Source organism: Sturnira hondurensis, unplaced genomic scaffold (assembly GCF_014824575.4).
Source record: "Sturnira hondurensis isolate 20B ecotype Veracruz unplaced genomic scaffold, ASM1482457v3 Scaffold0000780, whole genome shotgun sequence".
In the NCBI taxonomy this organism is placed as follows: domain Eukaryota; kingdom Metazoa; phylum Chordata; class Mammalia; order Chiroptera; family Phyllostomidae; genus Sturnira; species Sturnira hondurensis.
Window position 1 is genome coordinate 20,316,246 of NW_028073411.1, and position 19,578 is coordinate 20,335,823.

Below are 19,578 nucleotides of genomic sequence, written 5' to 3' on the forward strand. Positions count from 1 at the left end.
TGTGGGAGGGAATGTCTGGCGCGGCGCCCGAGGGAAGACAGTGCGCCAACCTCACTTCCGGCGAGTGCTCCGCGGGCGGTAATTGGGCCGGAGGTGGTGAGCGCGCTCCTGTTCAGCCAATGGGCGGCGGCGGCGCGGTCGGAGTCTGGGGGACGCGCGGCGCGGACGCTCCGGCGGGCGCGCGCGGGGCGGGGCGGGGCGGGGCGGCAGCAGCTTCGTCGCCGCCCGCGGGCCTGTCCGCCGCCCGCCCGGCAGTCCCAGCTGCCTGGCCGCCATGTGACCGCGCCGCCGCCCTCCGCGCGCCCGGCCCGCCCGCCGCCCGCCGCTGCCGCGCGTCCGCGGCCCGGCCGCAGCCCCAGGCCACCGAGGAGCGGGGGGCCGGCGCCATGGCCGAGCGGGGCCGTCTGGGCCTGACCGGCCCGCCTGCGGCGCTCAACACGCCGGTGCCCATGAACCTGTTCGCTACCTGGGAGGTGGACGGCTCCAGTCCCAGCTGCGTGCCCAGGTACGCCGCCGCCCGGCCGGCCGCTTTGTTCCCGCGCGCACCTGCGGGCCACCCGGGGCCCCCACTCGCGACCGGCCACCCGGGATCTCTCTCTAGGTTCCCCAGCTGGGACCCCCACCCGAGGCCGTCCACAGAGACCAGCCATCCGGGCCCTCTACCCGGACCCGCTTTCTGGGATTCCACCCGGGACCTTGCACCTGGGGCCGCAGCGTTTGCGTCCCTCCTTGGGCACGCACAAGCATTCCTTGCGAGGAATCCCTGAGCCGGAGGGTGCCCCAGGTCCTGGTCTCCCGGGCTCTCACCTGGTTGGCTCGCAGACAGCGTTCTCGCGTCCTCCTATTGATGTGTTGCTGGTGGAGTGCACCTAGGGTCCCTTCTCTCTCCGCCCGGCACCACAGAGTTTCTTTTGCATCCAGCCACACGGAAGTCAGAGTGTCCTGGGATTGACCCTCAGGGCACACTGTCCAGAGGACAAACAGACCTGGGATCGTGACTGTTCTCTTTCACCCAGCACATCCTTGGAGGTAGCCCTGGGGACTGGGGCTTCTAGTCTCAGGGCCCTTTCCCGTTTGCACCGCGCCTGCAAATTTAGAGATACCTGCTTGTACGTCAACACTACTTTTTGCATCATGCTGTCAATTGTGCCATTGTAAAAAGACACTCGCCTCCCACTTGGGGAAGCCCTGTAGCCGTGGTAACAGCTGGTGGAGGCTTCTCTACAGGCCCACCAGCCCCACTGCGCTCACACTCCTGACTTCCCTATTCCTCCTGCTGGCTTCTTCCCCCTCCGAGGTCCCTGCTGCGGAAGCGCCAGGCTGAGGGGGAGAAACGCCCTCGCTCCAGGGCCTGGTCCTTGGGGTGCGCAGCCTTCGCAGGGGATGCCGGTGGGCTACAGGGAAGAGCCCTCCCTGGGGAGACCTGCCTGTGGGCTACAGGAAAGAGCCCTCCCTGGGGAGACCGGCTGGATGGAACGTCAGGAGCTCCAGCTCCGAAGTGGCTGGTGTGCCCTGAGGGGCCGTGCAGTCTACCTCAGCTCCTGCAACAGGTGGCTCTGAGTGAGGCGTGGAGGATGCAGGAGCACAGGGCCGAAGCTGTGCTGAGTGGTCAGAGTGGGCCTCAGAGCCATGCTCAGGAGCTTCTCCCCCAGCCTGGCCTCCTCTCTTTCCTGTCTTGGCAGTTGCCCCAGTGCCTAGTCCCACAACCAGGGGGTCATCTTTGGACCCTTTCCCCCAGGCTTCTCCTGTCCCCTCTGCGCTGTCACCAGCACCCCCTGGACCTTGCACGTGGCTGCACTCTATCAGAGCTCCCCTCGTCCCTGCTTGCCCCTCCTGGCCATGTGCCCACAGTCACATTCGGCGTGCAGCCTGATGGTGCCGTGCCTCTCCAGCAGCTCTCGGACTCTAGGGAAGTCCACAGCGTGTTAGCTGGGAGCAGGGGTTTGGGAGGGGTCAGCCCCGCGTGGGCCCTGCAGGAAGCCCACTCGGTGTTTGTGCTTGTGTTTGTGCTGGGATCCAGTGGGGCAGGAGGCAGGGGCCTGGGCTGGACAGCACAGGCTGTCTGGGAGCTGCCACTCAGACCGGAGCCTGCCAAGGCCCCCTCCCTGTCCTGGGATGTGGTTCGGCCCCCTGTTTCTCTGGAGCATGAGTCCTTGCCAGGCTGGTGGTGCTCTGCAGGGACTTCTTGAAGGGGGTCACCTTTTCTCTGTTCTCAGTTTTGCCCAATCTCTTAAGTCTCTGAGTGGCATCTGTGCTGTTGTCGGCCGCTTCTCATGGTGACCCCGTTCCATAGTGGGGTGCATCTCTCCCCTGTCCTGGTCTTTTGGCTTGTTTCCAGGTGTGGGCAGGTGGACCTGTGGTGAGCACATGCAGGCAGTGAGGTTTGGGGGCTGTGCCCAGTGTTACTCTGGGAGGCAGCTTCCCAGAGCACTGTGCCTGCTCCGGCCCCCTCCGGCACTCTTGCCAGCACTGCCTGACTTTTCATTTTTGCCAGTCTGGTAGGTGTGAAATGGTATTGTGGTTTTCACTCGAATCTCTCTGATTTGTACTTCCTCATCAGCGAAATTCCTCTTTCTTTCTTCTGCCGGTTTGCTTTCTCCTTTCCCCCACTTGAATCTCAGTAGCATCTTTGGGGGCAGCAACCCTGTTTTGCCTGAATGTGCTGGGCCCCCCCTCAGGACGAGTGGGTTCCTGGCTCTGTGCAGCCCGTGGTGCTCCCCAGTGTCACTGGCCTCATCTCTCTCCTGCTCTTCCCTCTCAGGGTGGCAGGCAGGCACTGTTTCACGGATTTCCTCCTGGGGGCGCAGCGCTCCTCCCCGTCGACCCTGAGCTTTCTGCTGCCTCCCGCTGCCAGGCCCCACTGCTGGGATCCCAAGAGGGCCACCTGTCCCCTCCTGTCCGGACTTCCTGAAGGGTCTGGGGCACTTCAGACAGACGCTTGCACTTCCCGCTGTTGAGGTTCACAAGTTGTTAGTGTCTGAGGTTGGGCATCTGTTCACAGCTCTTGTTCCTGCATGCTCTGCCACCTCCTTGTTCACCCCTTGGTCCATTTGAGGGGCACGGATATTTGGTTTACACACACAGAAGGATCTTCAGGGGGAAGTGTGGATTTTGACAGCTATGTGCCTGGTGTTTTAGGAAGGTTGCCTCTCGGCTTAGCACCCCAGCAGGTCCCCTGCATCCTGGGCTTCAGGTTCGCAGGCTGGCAGGCAGCACCTGGGCGTGGCCTGGCCCCTCCAGACTGCAGCCCAGGGGCCCTCCTTTTCTCACCACGGGCTGCACTGCTCCTGGTGGTGGGCATCCGGGTTGTTCCTGGTCAGGGCTCCTGTGTTTGAAGCCCCTGTGACCGTGCGTGTGCAGAGTGTGGGGCAGTGTCTGCTCACTTCTCTTTGGCAGTGACTGGCCACCGGGGAGGTGGGCAGCTGTCAGCATCATGAGCAATGTCCCGTTTTCTGAAGGGGTGGCACTGTCATCCTCTTGTCACTGTCAGTGATTCTGGTGGTGGTGCAATGGCCGCTCCGTAGGGATTCATTCTGCACTTACTGTGAGAAGATACTGAATGTAATCTGTTTTTTTTTTAAATTATGTCTTTATATTCTAGAGACAGACAGGAAAGGAGAGAGAAACACTGATCTGCTGTTCCACCCACTTCTTTTTAAAAAATTACTTATTTATTTTTGGAGAGAGGGAGAGGGAGGGAGATGGGGAAAGCATCAGTGTGTGGCTGCCTCTCACATGACCCCTACTGGAGACCTGGCCTGCAACCCAGGCATGTGCCCTGACTAGGAATTGAACCAGCAACCTTTTGGTTTGCAGGCTGGCACTCAATCCATTGAGCCCCACCAGCCAGGGCTGTTCTACCCATTTATGCCTTCATGGGTTGCTTCTTGTATGTGCCCTGACCAGGAAGTGAACCCATTAACCTTGGCCCATCAGGACGATGCTCTAACCAACTGAATTCCTGGCAGGGCTTCTCTTTTAATTGCTGAGTACGGAAAAAACACGTAAATGGATTGCCAGGTGGTAAACGAATCCTCTGCCCACAGATGCACAGTAGGACCGTGCACACACGCCCACAGGCTCAGGCTGTGTGCGTCGGTCTGTGACTCCGCCCTCCGCTGCGCATATCAGGTTTTGGTGCCAGGACACCTTGTAGAGCACGCTGAGGATGGCGTGGCCTGTGCTGCACTGTGGCGGCACTTGTGTGAGATTGGCGTTGTTTGCTTTGTGAGTGCGTAGAAATAACCCACCTGACCTGCAGTCGCTTTGCGGGGAGTTTGCCTCCTGATTCAGTTTCCTTGGATGAAGAACAGGTTCTTTGCCCCTTTGGGTTAGTTTTGGAAATACATTTTTCTGGGAATTTGTCCATTTTGACTAGATTTTCAAGTTTATTGGCATAAAGCTGTTCATTGTATTCTTGTACTTCTTAACTGCCTGCAGGGCCTGGCTGCTGTCCCCTGTAACTCCTGCGTCCACTCTTCCTGCAGGGAGACAGTCTGACCGGCCGCACTGAGGCTCCTCAGCTCATTAGAATGAAACTCGTTCTTTTCTCTATGCCCTCCCACTCCTACGGAGGGTTTGCTGTGCCGTTCTTGTTCTAGTTTCTTACACAGCTCATTACTTTTCCTCCTTCTCTGGCACAAAGCATTTACAGCTGCAAGGTACGTTACGATTTAGCTGCATTCTACATGCTTTTATATGTAGTATCAATCAGTTAAAAATACTAAAATTTTTTTCCATTATTTCTTCAGCATAATAGGATATTTCAAAGTTCTATAATATCCATGTATGGATTTTTTCCAGTTAATTTTCCATTGTTGAATTCATCGCTTCTCTGTTTTCCATCATTCGTTTATCACTCAGTGTGTCATGGTCAGAGATGGAGGTCAGCATGACACCGGGTCCTCAAAGTGCTGGGGCCTCGCTCTGCAGGGGGCTCGAGCCGCTTGGGCTGACCAGCACGGGGCCTTGCTGGCCATCCCAGCCTGTGGCGCTCTGCTCTGCATGCTCCACGCCCCTTCCTTCGTGTGCAGACCGGCTCTCTGGGGTGGCGTCACCTGCTTCTCTCCCGGCTGTGTCATAGGAGTCGCAGTTGTCACGGACACGCAGGTTTGGACTCATACTCCCTCCCTGGTGGTGTGGGCTTCGAGGGCCTGTGGCTCTGGACCTGGTGATGCTTTCTGTGTAGACGTGGACGGGATGGTCACACAGCTCTGCGAGTTCCCTCTGGAGCATCGGCTTCTGCTGGCCCCACCAACCTGTGTCCGCACACATCAAGGTGTGTCTTCAGCCACTTCAGCCGTGAACATGGAGTTTGTTTGTGCGCAGTCTGACGAGCTTCCGGCTTTCACCTGGAGCATTCAGTCCACTGGCGTCCGTCTGTCACGGTGATGGTGGTTGGGTCCCAGTCTGTTGTTGTCTCTCTGTGCTCATTACTGTCCTGCAGGTTTCACCTTTGTTTCCCTTTGTCCTGCCTCGTTGTGCATCGATTTTTTTCTTGCTCCTTTTCCTGTTAGTTTACAGCCACCCACTGCTTCTATCCGGTGGCAACTATGTAAACGGTGATTGCCGTTCTGTTGTGTTGTACAGTTAGCTGTGCCATCACTCTCTTCCCGGGGCGGGGGCGGGGGGGGGAACCATGGGGCTTGTCACGTGACCAGTCCCTTCCGGTTTCCAAGCTTTTGTGTCGTGGGTTTCAGTTGTCTTCTTTCGCTTCTCTGTGCTGCTGGTACCAGGATGAACTCAGAACTCTCCAAGTTCTTCTTCATTTCTCTGTCGTCTCCAGGCTGGAGTCACATTTTCTGCCGTGTGACAGTGCATCTTTAGGGTCTCTTCAGTGAGGACCTGCTGACAACTACCTGCTCTTTCCGCACAGAGGTGCCCAGCCTCGCTCCCGGGGTGTGACACTCCCTGTGGCCCCAGGGGGCCGGTCCCCTCTGCAAGGAGGGCGCACCTCCCTGACTTTCCTCTTGGTTTTTGTTGTTGAAAATAAGCGCCAGGCTCATTGGAAATTCTGTCCTCGCACCTCTGTGGCCCTGAGACGTCCTCTCGGCTGTGTCAGTGTGCACCTTCCTCTTACTCCCGCGTCGGCGTGGTGGACTCGGGACTGTGTTGGTGGCTTGCATTAGTTCTGGGAAGTTCTTGGTCACGCTTTCCTCAGCCGTGCATCTGCTCCTGCTCTCTGTCTCCCCACTTCCAGAACACCGGCAGGGCGTGGCGCTTCGCAGCGGGCATGGTCTGTGTGTCCCTGTAGCGGTAGCCAGCTCCCAGACCCTCCCTGCTCTGTCCCCCTCCCTTTGCCCGGCCAGTGTGGGAAGCCCTGCTGCAGGGTGTGGGTCTCATCCGAGTTTGGGAAAGTCTGGGGAAAGTCGCACACCTATTTGGTGTGGCGGAAGGGTGCCTGTGCTGCGGCTGAGCTGGCTGTGTGCAGCAGCGAGTGGCTGGTGTGGGGTCTGCAGCCTGGAGGGGTTGGGGCTCTGCTGGAGGAGAGGCGGGGGAAGCTGGCTGTGGGGAGCGGGGCCTGTGGGCTGGTGTCTCAGGAGGCCCGGCCTGACTGCTGCTGCCTGCCCACTGCTGCTAACCCTAACCCCGTTGTGTGTGTGTGGGGGGGCACAGGTGGGCTCCACGGACTCCCGCTGTGACCATCTCCTCTTCCCAGGTGGGCGTCCTCTTTGGGGAGTGGCCTGCCCTGTCCCCGAAGTGACTCCCTGAGCAAGGGGGGGGGCACGTGTGTGCCTGGGTGGCCCCCGGCATGCTGTGGCACAGCGGCTTTGCAAGGCCACCCTACAGGCAGTGCCTGCAGAACTTACGGCCAGGCTCCCCTGCCCTGGTGGGAGTGTCCCTGGTCCAGGTGGACTGAGTCTCTGGTGATTGCACTTTGTGTTTCTAAGCATCTCTGGTCAATGCAGACCCTTGTCTGCCCCGGGGGAGGCAGCGCCCACAGGGCAAGTGCTGTGCCCCAGCAGCCTCCTGGTTTCCACCTGTGGAGTTCAAGGCTGTGGCTGTGGGTCCCCTGCACGGTAGGCAGGGTGGGTAGGGCCTGGTAAACGGGCAGAGTGGGTGGCGGGAGATGCTGCAAGCAGGTGCACCTTTCCCTACCTGGTGCTCCTGGTGATGGGCGTCTGGATTTCTTCACCTGACCCTGCTAAGTGGTGCCTGTGACCCAGTGGAGGGAGGTACCTTGCTGCATGTCCCTGCCGGGGACATGAGGCTATGGCCACTGGGGTCTGGGCTGGGAACTGTCTTCTGCGTCAGCCCCCCACCTCCCTGCTCAAGCCAGGGAGGACGGGGTGGGGCCAGCCTGCTGATTCCAGGGTATTGCTGGCTCTGGCCGGCCGTCAAAGGCCCGGATGCTCCCTGGGAGCCCAAGTTGGGAGCAGGCTGTGCCGGGGTCACCCAGGGCCCGCCTAGGGGGAGTGCGTGGGCGGGCCCCTCCTGCAGCGGGGCCCCTGCTCCCTCAGCCTGGCCTGGCTGGACTGAGAGGGTGAACACTGCGTCCTCCTCCTCTCCTCCTGGACATCAGTTCCCAGGGTGGGGGTGGTGGCTGGTTCTAGAATACAGCCCCACCCCCACGCTGCACTTTGGCCCTGGATGGGCTGGCATTCCATCCTCGTGCCACCACTGCAGAGGCCCACGGGGGTCCGGGGACAGCTGCCACCTCCAGCCATTGCCTCCCAGACTCAGGACATGTTCTGTATCAGTGCCACTGTCAGTGGGCGTGTTGGGCTGCATGAGGGGTAGGCGGGTGGCCACAAAGCAGACTGTCCTGTGAGAGCAGCAGCAGCCACTAGGGGGAGTGCCCCAGAAGCCACCTTGTTAGAGGTGAGAAGAAGGGTGGGTGAGCAGACCCTCCGGGAGGGTCCCTGGCACTGCCAGGGGCACCAAGATGTTTGCACAGAGTGAGGATAGGCCTTTCTCGGTGAGGGAGGCGCCTGCAGACCCACGCTGCATGTGACAACCCAGCTGGGGGCTGAGAGGTCAATGGGACCCGGAGTTGCCGAGGGTGGCAGATGACTTAGCTGCTGTGGAGGTGACCTCGTTCAGGACCTGCCCGTCACCTTTGCACTGGATGGGGCTTGGGACAGCTGTTTCCTCCCTGGCCCACAGGCCTCTCCTCCAGGCTGCCAGGTGTTGGGTTTGTGCAGGAGGTGGCTCAGAGCAGGGACTGTGGGAGGGCGGGGAGGCGCACCTGTGGGTTGTAGGGGCCTTGGGGTGGCCCCGCCCCTTGCAGTCCATGCAGACCCCCTGCAGGTCTCCCTCGCGCCCTGTGTCCTGTGCCCAGCTGGGCACTCACTTTGTCATTTGAGACTTGCTCCCTGGCAGCTGTCTCCTTCTCTGTATGGATGGGAGCCTGGGAACCAGGGCCGGCCGGCTCTCTGCCCACAGTGCCTGCTGCTCTGACCAGTCAGCACCGGCCTGAGGACTGGCCTGGCCCATGTTTGGGGGTGATGTGGGCCCCCAGCAGCTCTAGGGGAGTCTGGGGTGCTCAGTCCTGGGCCCTGCCCCTGCAGTGCAGCACGTCAGGGAGCATGAGCCTCCTGTCCCCTCAGGCCTAGGCGGCTCCCAGGGCTGGCACGAAAGGGCTGGGCCAGTTCCGGGCGTCCCGGGTTTGGGGCACAGCCAGACGCTCACCTGCAGCGTCACCTGCACAGACCTGCTGCTCTGACTGTCAGGACCTGGTGTGCCCCTCGTCCCAGGTGAGCCTGTGGGTCCAGGATGGGTCATTGCCCAGCAGGGCATGAGCCTCTGCTGTCAAACCCCCAGGCATGAGCAGAGGGAGGTGCGCCCCCCCGCCCCCCCCCCCACGCCCNCCCCCCCCCCCCCCCCCCCCCCCCCCCGTGTCAGCTTGGCCACTTGGCCGAGGGAGAGGAGGCTCCAGCCACAATGACGTCTCTGAGGCCCAGGGGACAGGCTGAGGCAGGGTCCCAAACCAGCTGCTCAGCCACCCAACAGCATGGGCTGCCCCAGGCCGTGATCCCAGCTTCAGGGCGGGAAAGCGGGGGCCCCAACAGGTGACCACTGTGCTCGTGGGTGTGATGGGAAGTGGCTGCTGACCTCATCTCAGTGTGACCCTGTCCCTCAAGGGGCAGCTCTGTCATGCACAACCCTTGTCTGGAGTGGCCTGAGAGCAGTGTTGTGGCTGAGCAGAGGCCTGCCCTTGGCCCTGGGCTATGTGGTACACACAGTCAGAGAAGGCCCAGCAGTCAGGGGCCCAGGTCCAGGGCTCTTGAACAGCCAGCTGCTGGGACAGAGGCAGGGTGCCCGTGGACCCCGACACTGGGACCACATGCACAGCTTCTCTGGACCCGATAGTTTCTCTGGAGGTAGGGAGCGGGGCAGATGGATGAGGTATGGGTCAGGGTTTGCGTGCTGTGGGGGTGCCAGCCAGGAGGAGCAGTCTGCGTCTGCTGGTACAAGAGTGAAACGGCCATCCCCTCATCCATGCCATCCCTGGTTCCTCGGCAGAGCCAGGATGACAGAGACGTCAGAGAGGCTCAATGAAGGGAGTGGAGGGAACCCAGGAGGGTGGGGCCCCAACGTCCCAGGTTCTGGTGGGCATTTGGCGCCAGGAGTTCTCTGGGGCTGTGTCCTGCCTGTCAGGTGTAGAGCAGCCAGGGAGGGGGCTCTGGGCAGAGTCTGGTTCTCTACAGGAGGTCCAGGCCCTGTCAGAGGGTCACGTGGCCTGACGGGGGACTTTCAGGGCTCCCCAGCCTGCCTCCCTGCCCCCTGCGCCCATGGCTGGCTGTTGTCTTTTGCACCCAGTTTCCCCACGGGGGCCTGTGCTGTCTCTGTTAGCAAAGCCCCTCGCTGGGGCCAGGGGTCCTCACTCATGGGAAAGGTCGGGGCAGGGGCCCTCACCTGCCAGGGACAGTGTAGGGCCCCCCGTGCACTGGAGGGGTACCCAGGCCAGCCTGGGGTGGGAATGGGTGCAGGGGGGCTTCTCTGTCACCGAGGCGGAGGGTGTGGGCCAAGGGCGGGGTGTCCTGGGAATGCAGACCAGAATGGGCGCTGGCCCCCGTGGACTGTCTTGCCCTGTCTGGCAGAGTGTGGGCTGCTGTGGTCTGAAGTGTCGTCAGAACTGGCCCTGGGAGCCCTGTCCCGCAGACACTCAGTGCTCTGTGGGGGCCTGGGCAGGCCTGGCCTCTGTTGAGCAGAGCCACGGGGCTACCCCCACCCCTTCCAAGGGGTCCATGCCTTCCCAGGTGGAGATGAAGCCCCTAACTGTCTCTCTCCCCGGCAGGAGCCACTGCGGCCCCCAGGCTGGCTTGGCAGGGACCCTGAGAAGGCACCTCTGACCTCCTCTCCTGATTAGCAGGAAGCAGCTGTGTCCAGATAAGGCTCAGACACCGAGAAAGCCAAGCTGGGCCAGAGAGAGTTGGCAGCTGCCCCAGGCCAGTGAGAGAGGTGACGGGCGCTCAGGATGTGGCCGGCCCAGAGCCCTCCCTTCCCTCAGGGCCGCCTGCGAGGATGAGGACCAGACCACTGCTGTCGAAGGAAGCACCCCAGGCCCTGGGAGCTCCCAGACCCACGTGCCCCACCCAGCCCACTTCCTGGGCTGCCCTCTCTGGGAGGCAGGCGGGGTGGGGGGGCTTCCTGGCCAGCCACCCCCTCAGAGCCCCAGCTCCTGGCAGGGCAGACACGGCACAGCACAAGTGGGCAGCCCTGGGAACAAAGGTCCTTAGGTCTTCCTCCCCCAGGACACTCGGCCAGTGCACTTGGGACCACAGAGGCCTGGCCTCATATCCGCCCCCCCTTCCCCGAGGGGAACGGTGGGGGGGTCAGCATCCTCCTCACAGGGCCAGCTAGGGTGCTGGTGCATTTTTCAGAAACCCGTAAAGCACTCTCCTGCTTGGGCCCAGTGCCGTGCCCGCCTTCACCTGGGCACTGCCGAAGGGACATGACGTGGCAGCAGCTCGGGGACAGCCTGCAGCCCCTGGTCGTCCCTTCCGAAGTGCTGGAGCAGGGGCTTGGGCCGGTGCACACACACGTGTCCACCACAGCTTCACTCCTGTGCGCCCGTGGGCGAGGGAGCACTCCAGCACCAGCTCTGGACGCCGTCCCTGCCCAGAGCCAGGTGCCACTCAGCCTGAGCAGGGGAAGCGGGCCTGACACGCCGCAGCACAGGCAAGTCTGGACGCCGTGTTCCCGGGGAAGGAAGCAGGGTGTGGGAGACCGCGCAGGTCAGGGACTGCCTGCCGGGTTGGGGGGCAATGAGCAAAGTGTCTGGAACTAGAGGTGACGGCTGCTTGACACGTGAGCGCACCGGGCGCTCCTGGTCCATACATGCTGAAATGGCTCCAGAGGTCAATTTCACGTTGCATCCACTTTACCAAAACGTCCTGAGGAAGGGGATGGGCAGTTCCAGGCTCCAGGACACCAGCCAGACAGATGAACAGGTCTGACAGTGTCCCGCTTGGACCCTGTGATGCTGACAGCAGGTGGAGCTCCAGGGTGACAGGCTTGGGGCATCTGTTGCGCCGTGGGTGTGTGGGTGCCCTGGGGACAGACCTTCACTGTGGCGGTGGAGGGGACATTTCCTGAGGACTTAGGGACTCGATGTCCCGAGTCATCGTCCACTGGGGGGCCAGAAGTAGTTGTGTCCAGAGTCAGTGGTGGTGTCCCGAGTTTGGGGCCCACTGGACTGCTGTGATGGTCATGGCTCCAGCTTGACAGGAGGGGCCCTGCCTGTGGCTGCAGGGGGCGGGGGGTGTGCAGTGAGGGCAGCACCTCTCTGCGCTGCCCCGAGGTCTGTGGGCCATTTGTCCTCTGTGCTTCTGTAAGAGCCTTTGTCCTCAGAACATCAGGCTTTTGTCTGCCTGTGGCCGTGTTTCTGTGTCCACGCACTGTCTCTGACTTTGCTCATGGTGACGTCCGCGTTTTGGTCCTTGGAGGAGGGAGCATTGCTGTCTGCCCAGAGTCGGCCCAGCTCGAAAGTGGGTGAGCAAGCAAGTGAAGGACCGAAAGCACACTGGTCCCCTTGCGCCTGCGGGCCTGGAGTGCAGTCAGGGACAGACATTTGGACGCCTGCTACAGCAGGGATGGGCTGTGAGGATGTCGTGCTGAGTGGGATGGGCCAGACACAGGTGGCTGGATGTGATCACACCCACATGAGGCCCCTGGGGATCCCACCCGTGGGGACAGACAGCAGAGAGGACGGGGTCCAGTCTGGGGAGACGGGAAGGTCCTGGAGATGGTGGGCATGGCCGCGTGACCCTGTGCACATGCTTCTTGCTGCCAGCCACACACTTCACCAATCAGTTAAGTCTTAGAGTGAAAGGGTCAGTTTACCACCGTGGAAAAAGACAGTTAGTCCTTGCCAAACCGTTCCCCAAAGGAGGCTGCATCAGTCGCAGCTCCTCCCTGGGGAAGAAAGGTAAACCAAAACCTGTGGTGTGGGCCCTACACTGGCCTGGCAGGGTGCTGGTTGCCTGCTCAGAGTGGGGTGTGGCCTCCACATCCCCAGGCCAGCCTGAGCCCCGCCTGCCTGGACTCCCACCCTCCCAGGCAGCTGCGCCCACCCAGCCCCATGCGCACCCTCCTGGGGCTACATGAGGCCCAGACTGCAGCCCCTGCAACTGGGGGCTTCCAGGTCGAGTCACCTAAAGATAGTGAGTCGGGGGCACAGGGTGGTCTCAGGCTCCAGTGGAGACCAGAAGCTGTGCTGAGTGTGGGCGGGGCCTCCGGGAGCAGGGAGGTTGCTCTGGGGAAAGCTGGGGGTGAAGCCGGAAGGAACCCTGTGGACATTGTCAGCAAACGCTGACACATGGTGAGTCCAATGATTTTGTAGGAAATGTGAGTTACTGGGTAACAACTTAGTGAAATAGGAAATGGGAAGAGACCAGTTACACTAGAATCTCTTTCCAAGGAGCACCAGGTGGTTTTATTGGTGAATCTTACCAGATCTTCGGGAAATAGGCCCTGTCGTGCACGAAGTGCCCCAGAGGTTAGAAAGGTGTGAAGCCGCACGTTTTACAAGGCTCTGAGCGTGCCCATGGCCCACGTAGACAGCCAGAGGGCAGCAACAGATGGGCACGTCTTCCCTGAAACTCGGACTCCAGGACCTGGGCGACCCTGACTTACCGTCAGGATGTGGTTTAGACTTTCCCATTCACGCGATGAAAGAGGAAGGTCAGGGTTTGCCCAGAAAAGGCATGTGATGAAGCTCTGCGTCCATTCTTAGCGACACAGAACCTCCTGAACCTGCTAAAAATGCACAGACCCGCGTGGGCGGTCATCTGCGTGGGCTGCTTGTTCATGCACTTGCTGGGGTCACTGTTGCAGTCCTGTCGGCCCCCGAGATGCCCAGGAAAGCAAAGGCAGCCACTGAATATTCCCGCTGAGGTCCTGGGCAGCGCAGCAGGACGCAGAAGGTCAGGGGGTCGAGAGAAAGAGAACTGCCTTCCACAGAGGCGGCATCGTTGAAGTGGACGACAGTGTGTGAGCGAGCATGGAGGAGTCAGAGTCCCCACAGTGGGGAGGCCGATGGTGGGAGATCCACACCAGGACTGCAGAGAAGCCTGTGGTTACAACTTGAAGATGCAGGAATACCTTTGTTCACAGAGGCAGCTGCGCCCCACCCAGAGGGTGTCCCAGGCGTCCCCAGGGAGACCTGTGCCAGCTTACTCCAGACGTGAACACATGAGGAGAGAGAGGCAGGGGCCCAGTGGCCCGAAGACTCTCTTCTCCCTCGTTGCAGCTCCGTCTCATGACTCCACACAGGACACAGCTGGGCCCGATGCGTGCATGGCACAGGTGGGCAGCCTGAAAGAGAGCTGGTGTGCCTGCTGGGGCACACTCCCTGCACCAGCAGGCCGGTCTGCAGAGGAGCTGTGCCAGGAGCTTGGCCTGTGGGACCCAGGGCTGCAGCAGCACAGTGCAGCTGTGCCCCCCCAGAGATGGCCTTATGCCCCAGGTGGCTCCTGAGCAAGTGCCCTGGGGACGACCGGCCGTCTCACGGGAGATGCACAGGGAAAGGCTGGGGACCACAGCACTGGAGGTTGCCACACTGCGAGCACGTGCCACAAAGGACAGTTGAACCGTACAGACCTTGTCAGAAACCCGTTTGAGCAGCCCACAGCCAGGAGGGGGCACGTGCCCTGTGGAAGCCAGTGGTCCCGTTGGGCTCACCGGCAGAGGCAGGTGAAAGGTGTGGAAAGGAGGCGCGGCCCATGGGAGTGCCCGTGGCCACGGATCCCCCACCGCCTCCTGCAGTGAACGCCACCCCGAGTCATGTGCTGGCCCCCAGGCCTGATGATGCTCTTCTCATGCCTGTGGGCGAGTGTGAGGGGCTGAGCAGCCTCCCCAATGTCCACGTCCATGTCCCTGGATGGGGCCCCACTGCAGCCGGAGCCTTAAACAAGGTGACTCGGTTCCGATGCACCCCGTAGTCCCAGCAAAAAGAAGGAGGCCATCGGCATGAGCCTCTTCCCATGGGGTTGAGCCCCAAAGAGGAGAGATGGGCATGCAGGGATAGCCTACAGAGGACGGGGCTGGCAGTCGGCCGGGCAGGCTGGGGCAGGTCCTGCTCAGGACCCAAGGAGACCAGCCTGCTGGCCTGACCTTGGCTGAGCTTCCCAAACCGTGAGCTGCCCAGACGGTGGGAGCCGCCATCTGTGGTGCTTGTCATGGTGCCACGGACACCAACAGTAGCATGTAGGGTCAGCACCCGCCGCCACCCAGTGGTGCAGGTACGCGTGGACCCCACAGCCCCGAGAGTCTGCGAAGGTGCAACATGTTTGCTCCAGTTATCTTTGGTGTGAAAGATTAGACAGAAATTCCCAGAAATGAACGTTTTGTGAGTTTATTTTCACTTTTTAAAAAGTTTTATTTATATATTTTTAGACAGGGGAAGAGAGGGAGAGAAACATTAATGTGTGGTTGCCTCTTGTGTGCCCCCTACTGGGAATCTGTTGGTCCCACAGGCCAAGCTCCTGGCACGGCTCCTGACTGAGGCATGTCTCAGGCATGTGTCCTGACTGAGAATTGAACCAGCAACTCTTTGGTTCGCAGGATGTCATCCAACCCACTGAGCCACACCACCCAGGACTTGCTGTTAATCTTGAATTCATGAATTAAGCCGTCGTAGGCACATATGCACAGGAAAAATTGTGGCACACACAGGGTTCAGTACTATCCGTGGTCCCAGGCACCACTGGGGCTTTGGAATGTGTCCCTGTGGATTTGGGGGCGGACCAATGCAGCAGTTATTGGAACAGCCTGCTGGGCCCTTGGGAGGGGTGGACAACAGGGCAGGCAGGCAGACAGGGGCCATGTCTGTATGTCTGTGGCCTGGCATTGCCAGCCCCAAAGGCTCTGAAGGGAACTCGGTATCGCTGTGAAGGGCCTGAGCAGAAGCTGGCAGGTGGCATCAGGCATGTGGCTCAAGAGCCCGGGGAGCTCTTGGCTGCGTTCAAGCATGGGGAGTGAGGACACACTGCACAGCAGCCCAAGGTGCAGCCACATTCCTGTGACACAGCCAGAAATGCAGTGCTGTGGGTGGGTGCTGCCTTGTGGAACCAGGCCAGCCTCCGTGGTCCCCGGAGGCTGGGCCCCTGCAGTCCTCAGTGCCTTCGTGTGGCTGCCTGGGTCCTGCCCTTGCAGCAGGGGGAAAGGAACCAACCAGAGGCCTGTTGCCCCCTGGGACAGGATACACCGTGCTGCTGCTAGGGGCAGGAGGGAAACTGGCAGGTCTGTTTGTGGCCTCGCCCACCTTTTCTCCAGGCAGGAACGAGCCTCTGACTGGCAAACCCAGTGGCGCCAGCCTACCAGGGGAGGCAGGAAATTTAGGGACAGCAGCAATGTCCTGCAGGGGGACCCTGCTCCAGACGTCCCTCGGGGAAAGGAGGGCAAGTATGGAGAGCACACTCGGCTCCTGTGCATCGGGCTATCTTTCTCAGAAAGAGCAGAGGTTGGTGTGGAGAACACCTTTCATTCTTTGTGGTGGAGATGCGGAGATGGTGCCGTGACTCTGTGAGCTTTCTGGACTCAGAGTCGTGTTTCAGAAACCAAACCAGGCCTGCTTTTCTGGGATGAGGTGCCAGAGCAGACAGACAGCGGCTGGAGGGAAACGCTGGGCTGTGCCTGTCGAGGGTGTGCGGGCCGTGAGTGCACACGGGCCTACTGGCACTGCAGTGAGTGGTACAGAGTGGCTGCCCCGAGTCAGTGGGAGTCGTGGTTTGCGGGCATTGGTATCTTTGCTCGTGATTCCCTTGGGGGCCAAGAGTTAGGAAGCAAATCTCGAATTTGGCCGCCTGCATTGCAGCCCCCCTGGCATTCTCTCTGGACTGGCTGGGGCTAGACGAGGAACAGACCCCCTTTTTCTGTGTCTTTGTGCTGTGTGCACACAGAGAAGGAGTAGCCAGGCATCTGTGGGTATGCACGATCACAGGAGAGGGGAGGGGCCCCTCAGTGCCTGTGACGAGGCCACTGTACCTCTGGCCACGGCCACCACATGCTGTGGGCAGTGCCCACTGGAGCCCCCCCCGCAAACGAGCTGTGTGGAAGGAGACTGGGAGACACCCGCTGAAGAGTGCTGGGAGGCCCTGTCCCTCCTGGTTCCCTGGAGTCAGGCACTAGTTGGGCCTGTGGGGCAGCAGCGGGCGTGCCGTTAGGTCTGTGGCTTCTCTAATTCCTGAAACGGGGTTTTATACACGTTACATGCAGCACCCTCACCCTGTCCCACACTTGTGTGCACTCCACCCGAGTCCTGCACCCTGTGGTCTGCTCCTTCAGCTCTGTCCAACCCATGGCAACAGCAGCGAACCAACGAATGGGCCGAGCCGCAGCACCGCCTGCCCACTCTGGCCGTGCGCCTGCCAGGGCCCCGTGTTCGGAACTGCTGTCGGGGGCCGCGTCTCCCTCCCAGTGTTGACCTGCTTGTCCCTGTCCCTGATGCCACGACCACAGTGCATTCATGCTGTCTCATGCTGAGACACAGTGCCCCCTGTGTCTTCCATGCCCCCGACACCGCACGCAGTTATGGTGACATCTTTTCCCTGTGCTGGACTTCATGTCCCTGGGACTGGTCTCTGCCCATTGCACTGCTTGGTCCCTCCCCCTTGGAGGTAAAGTAGGTGGGCAGGCCCATGGGGCAGGGAGGTTGTGGGTGCTGGTACCCTGGTCCCTGGGGGCATGCCTGGTCAGCCCACCTGCTCCTGTCTGCCTGTCTACAGACCTTGGCCCGGCCACCTCTTCAAGAGGGAGACCCACCTCCAGGACCCTCTGGAGAAGAGCACCTGGCCACGGCCTGGGGTGCTGAGGGGAGCTCAACAGAGGCAGGAACCAAGGTGGCCCCCAGCAAGTCCGGGCCAGGGCCAGGGCTCCTGGGAGCCTTGATGGCCAGTCTGCTGTGGCAGCCTGGGCGCCAGGGGTGCCCCCGGAGCTTGAGCAGTGTGGATGGGTGGCCACTGCTGAGCAGAGCCGGTGTCCTTGCAGGTTGTGCAGCCTGACCCTGAAGAAGCTGGTGGTCTTCCAGGAGCTGGAGAAGGAGCTCCTCTCGGTGGTGATTGCCGTGAAGATGCAGGTGAGGCTCTCCCTTGGCCACCAGCCCAGGCTGTGCTAGGCCCCCTGCTGCCCAGGTGAGGGCACAGCCATACAGGAGGCTGGGCCAAGCGTGTCCAGGGAGTAGCAATGGGGGTGGGCCCTCCTGCACCCACACCCTGTGCCTGCCACCCGCCACCCTGACTCAGTGTTCTCACCACTTGCCTGGGGCCTTGATGTTCGCAGGCCCTGCTCCCTGTGGGCATGAGCGAGTGACCCGGTTTCAAGAGGCCCCCTGGCTGCGCACCTGGCTTTGGCCTTTTTTGGGGCCCCTGGGTTCTATGTCCTCTTCCCAATGGGCTGCTGCTTTCCCCAGCACCAGCTCACAGGCTCCTGTGGCGGGGTGCCCTGCTATGGCCTCGCTGCTGAGCCCCGGTGGGAGCCAGCGCCTATGCTGCCAGGACCCCTGGGCAGCCCCACAGGCGGAGGCCCTGCGCCCCAGGTTTCTGCTGCTGGGCCCCCTCTTGCAGCTGGTGTGGCTGCCTAGGCTGGCCATGGCTGCTGTGTGGGACCACAAGGCTGCTGGCCTGCAGCTGTGGGAGCCCTGCAGCCACGCTCGCCTTCAGCTGAGCTGGGGCCTAAGTGAGGAGGCCTGAACCCGACTTACTCACCATCAGTTGCCACCATCCCCACAGTGTCACCCTTTTAAGTAAAGGTCTACAGAAATTGTCTCCTCCCCGAAGACGCTGTCTGTCCTCAGTGCTCACATCAAAGCCAGCCCTGGCAGGCTGCATGCCAGACCCCCCAGCTGAGGGGGGGTTCTGGATCTCATCGGGTCTTCAGGATGAGGTGGGGTGGACCTAGTCTTGCCTCTGAAGCCGGCACCATTGACCTCTGACACTGCTGACGCTGACCCACCCACACTCTGGCCTCACTCCTCAGCCACCCCCCCCCCCCCAACACACACACACACACTGCCCGTCTCCATGGTCCCGGCCAGACCCAGTCACTCCTGAGACTCAGCCTGTGGCACCAAGGTCTTGGGCCCCGGGCCCCGGGCCCCTGGGCCCCCAGCACCCCTGGGCCACCTGCCCCACGCGGTGCCTGGCTGGCAGGCCGTGTCGGGACCAGTGCCTTTGCAAGTGTGGGGTGTGCTCTGGGGAAGGTCAGAGGTCGGGCCTGTGCTCTACAAGTGATTTGCATTGCACCGCCACAGGCGCTTAGCAGTGGCCTTTCCCACTGACCGGGCGGCTCACGAACACACTTGCTCGTCTTCCTGTGCAGCCACATGTGGACCCAGCTACTTCTGGACATCTGCCAATGTCCCTGTGCTGTGACCCCACCACTGTGCCTTAGTTGGCGACCTCCATGGGGTGGTCACCTGTCCCCACCCTGGGTCTGCAGCAAGGTCTGGCCCTGAGCCCCTCCCGCCCGCACAGCCTGTGTGTCTGTGAAGTTGCTGTGGGTCTGTGTGCTCACGTAGGCAGGGGGCTCGGGGTCAAAGGGTGTGGACATCTGTAAGGCTCGTGACAGCCCTCCCCTCACAGCCCTCAGGAGCCTGGGCCCCCCAGCCCAGACTGCGGCTCCTCGTCCTGTTAGAAGGAGGGACAGTCTAGCTGCTGTCCCTGGGAGGCACTCCCCTTGCAGGAGACCCTGTCTTCTCTCTCAGGGCTCCAAGCGCATCCTGCGGTCCCATGAGATCGTGCTGCCCCCCAGTGGACAAGTGGAGACTGACCTGGCACTGACCTTCTCCCTGCAGGTGGGCCCTCCCAGTTTGCCTCCACCCGCTCCTGCTGCCTCGGGCCCCTGGCTATAGGCCCTGGTTGGTTAGGGCTGGGGCGAGCTGTTCGTCCAGGTCTCCTCACAGAGAGCATGCAGTGAGGTTGAACACTCGAGTGACAGGTTGCGGCCATTTCCTTCCTGTGTTTGAAAAAGGTGGGGAGGGAGGAATGTGGGCACTCGGCAGCGTGAGCTCGGACCCCTGTGCAGTGCTGGGTGTGCTGGCGGGGAGCGGGCCTCTGTTTGCAGCAGGGCACCCCAGCATGGAACAGCTGCACCCCCTGCCCAACTCGGCCCAGAGCCCAGAACAGCCCTGAACCG

The 19,578-nt window shown here is 61.4% G+C and overlaps 1 protein-coding gene across 6 annotated transcripts in view; it reads left to right on the forward strand.

Moving 5' to 3' along the window:
- The first annotated feature begins 217 nt into the window (after positions 1-217).
- Positions 218-19,578, forward strand: part of PACS2 (phosphofurin acidic cluster sorting protein 2) — a 36,414-nt gene continuing 17,053 nt past the window's right edge. For 4 of the 6 annotated variants that reach the window (XM_037048389.1, XM_037048417.1, XM_037048423.1 and 1 more), the window contains exons 1-3: positions 219-505; positions 17,434-17,521; positions 19,148-19,237. In XM_037048389.1, coding sequence (XP_036904284.1) covers positions 387-505; positions 17,434-17,521; positions 19,148-19,237 — 297 coding nt within the window. In that variant the 5' untranslated portion in view covers positions 219-386. Of the gene's footprint in view, positions 506-17,433; positions 17,522-19,147; positions 19,238-19,578 lie in introns of all 6 variants that reach the window. The other 2 variants (XM_037048398.1, XM_037048407.1) reach the window with 2 other exon arrangements.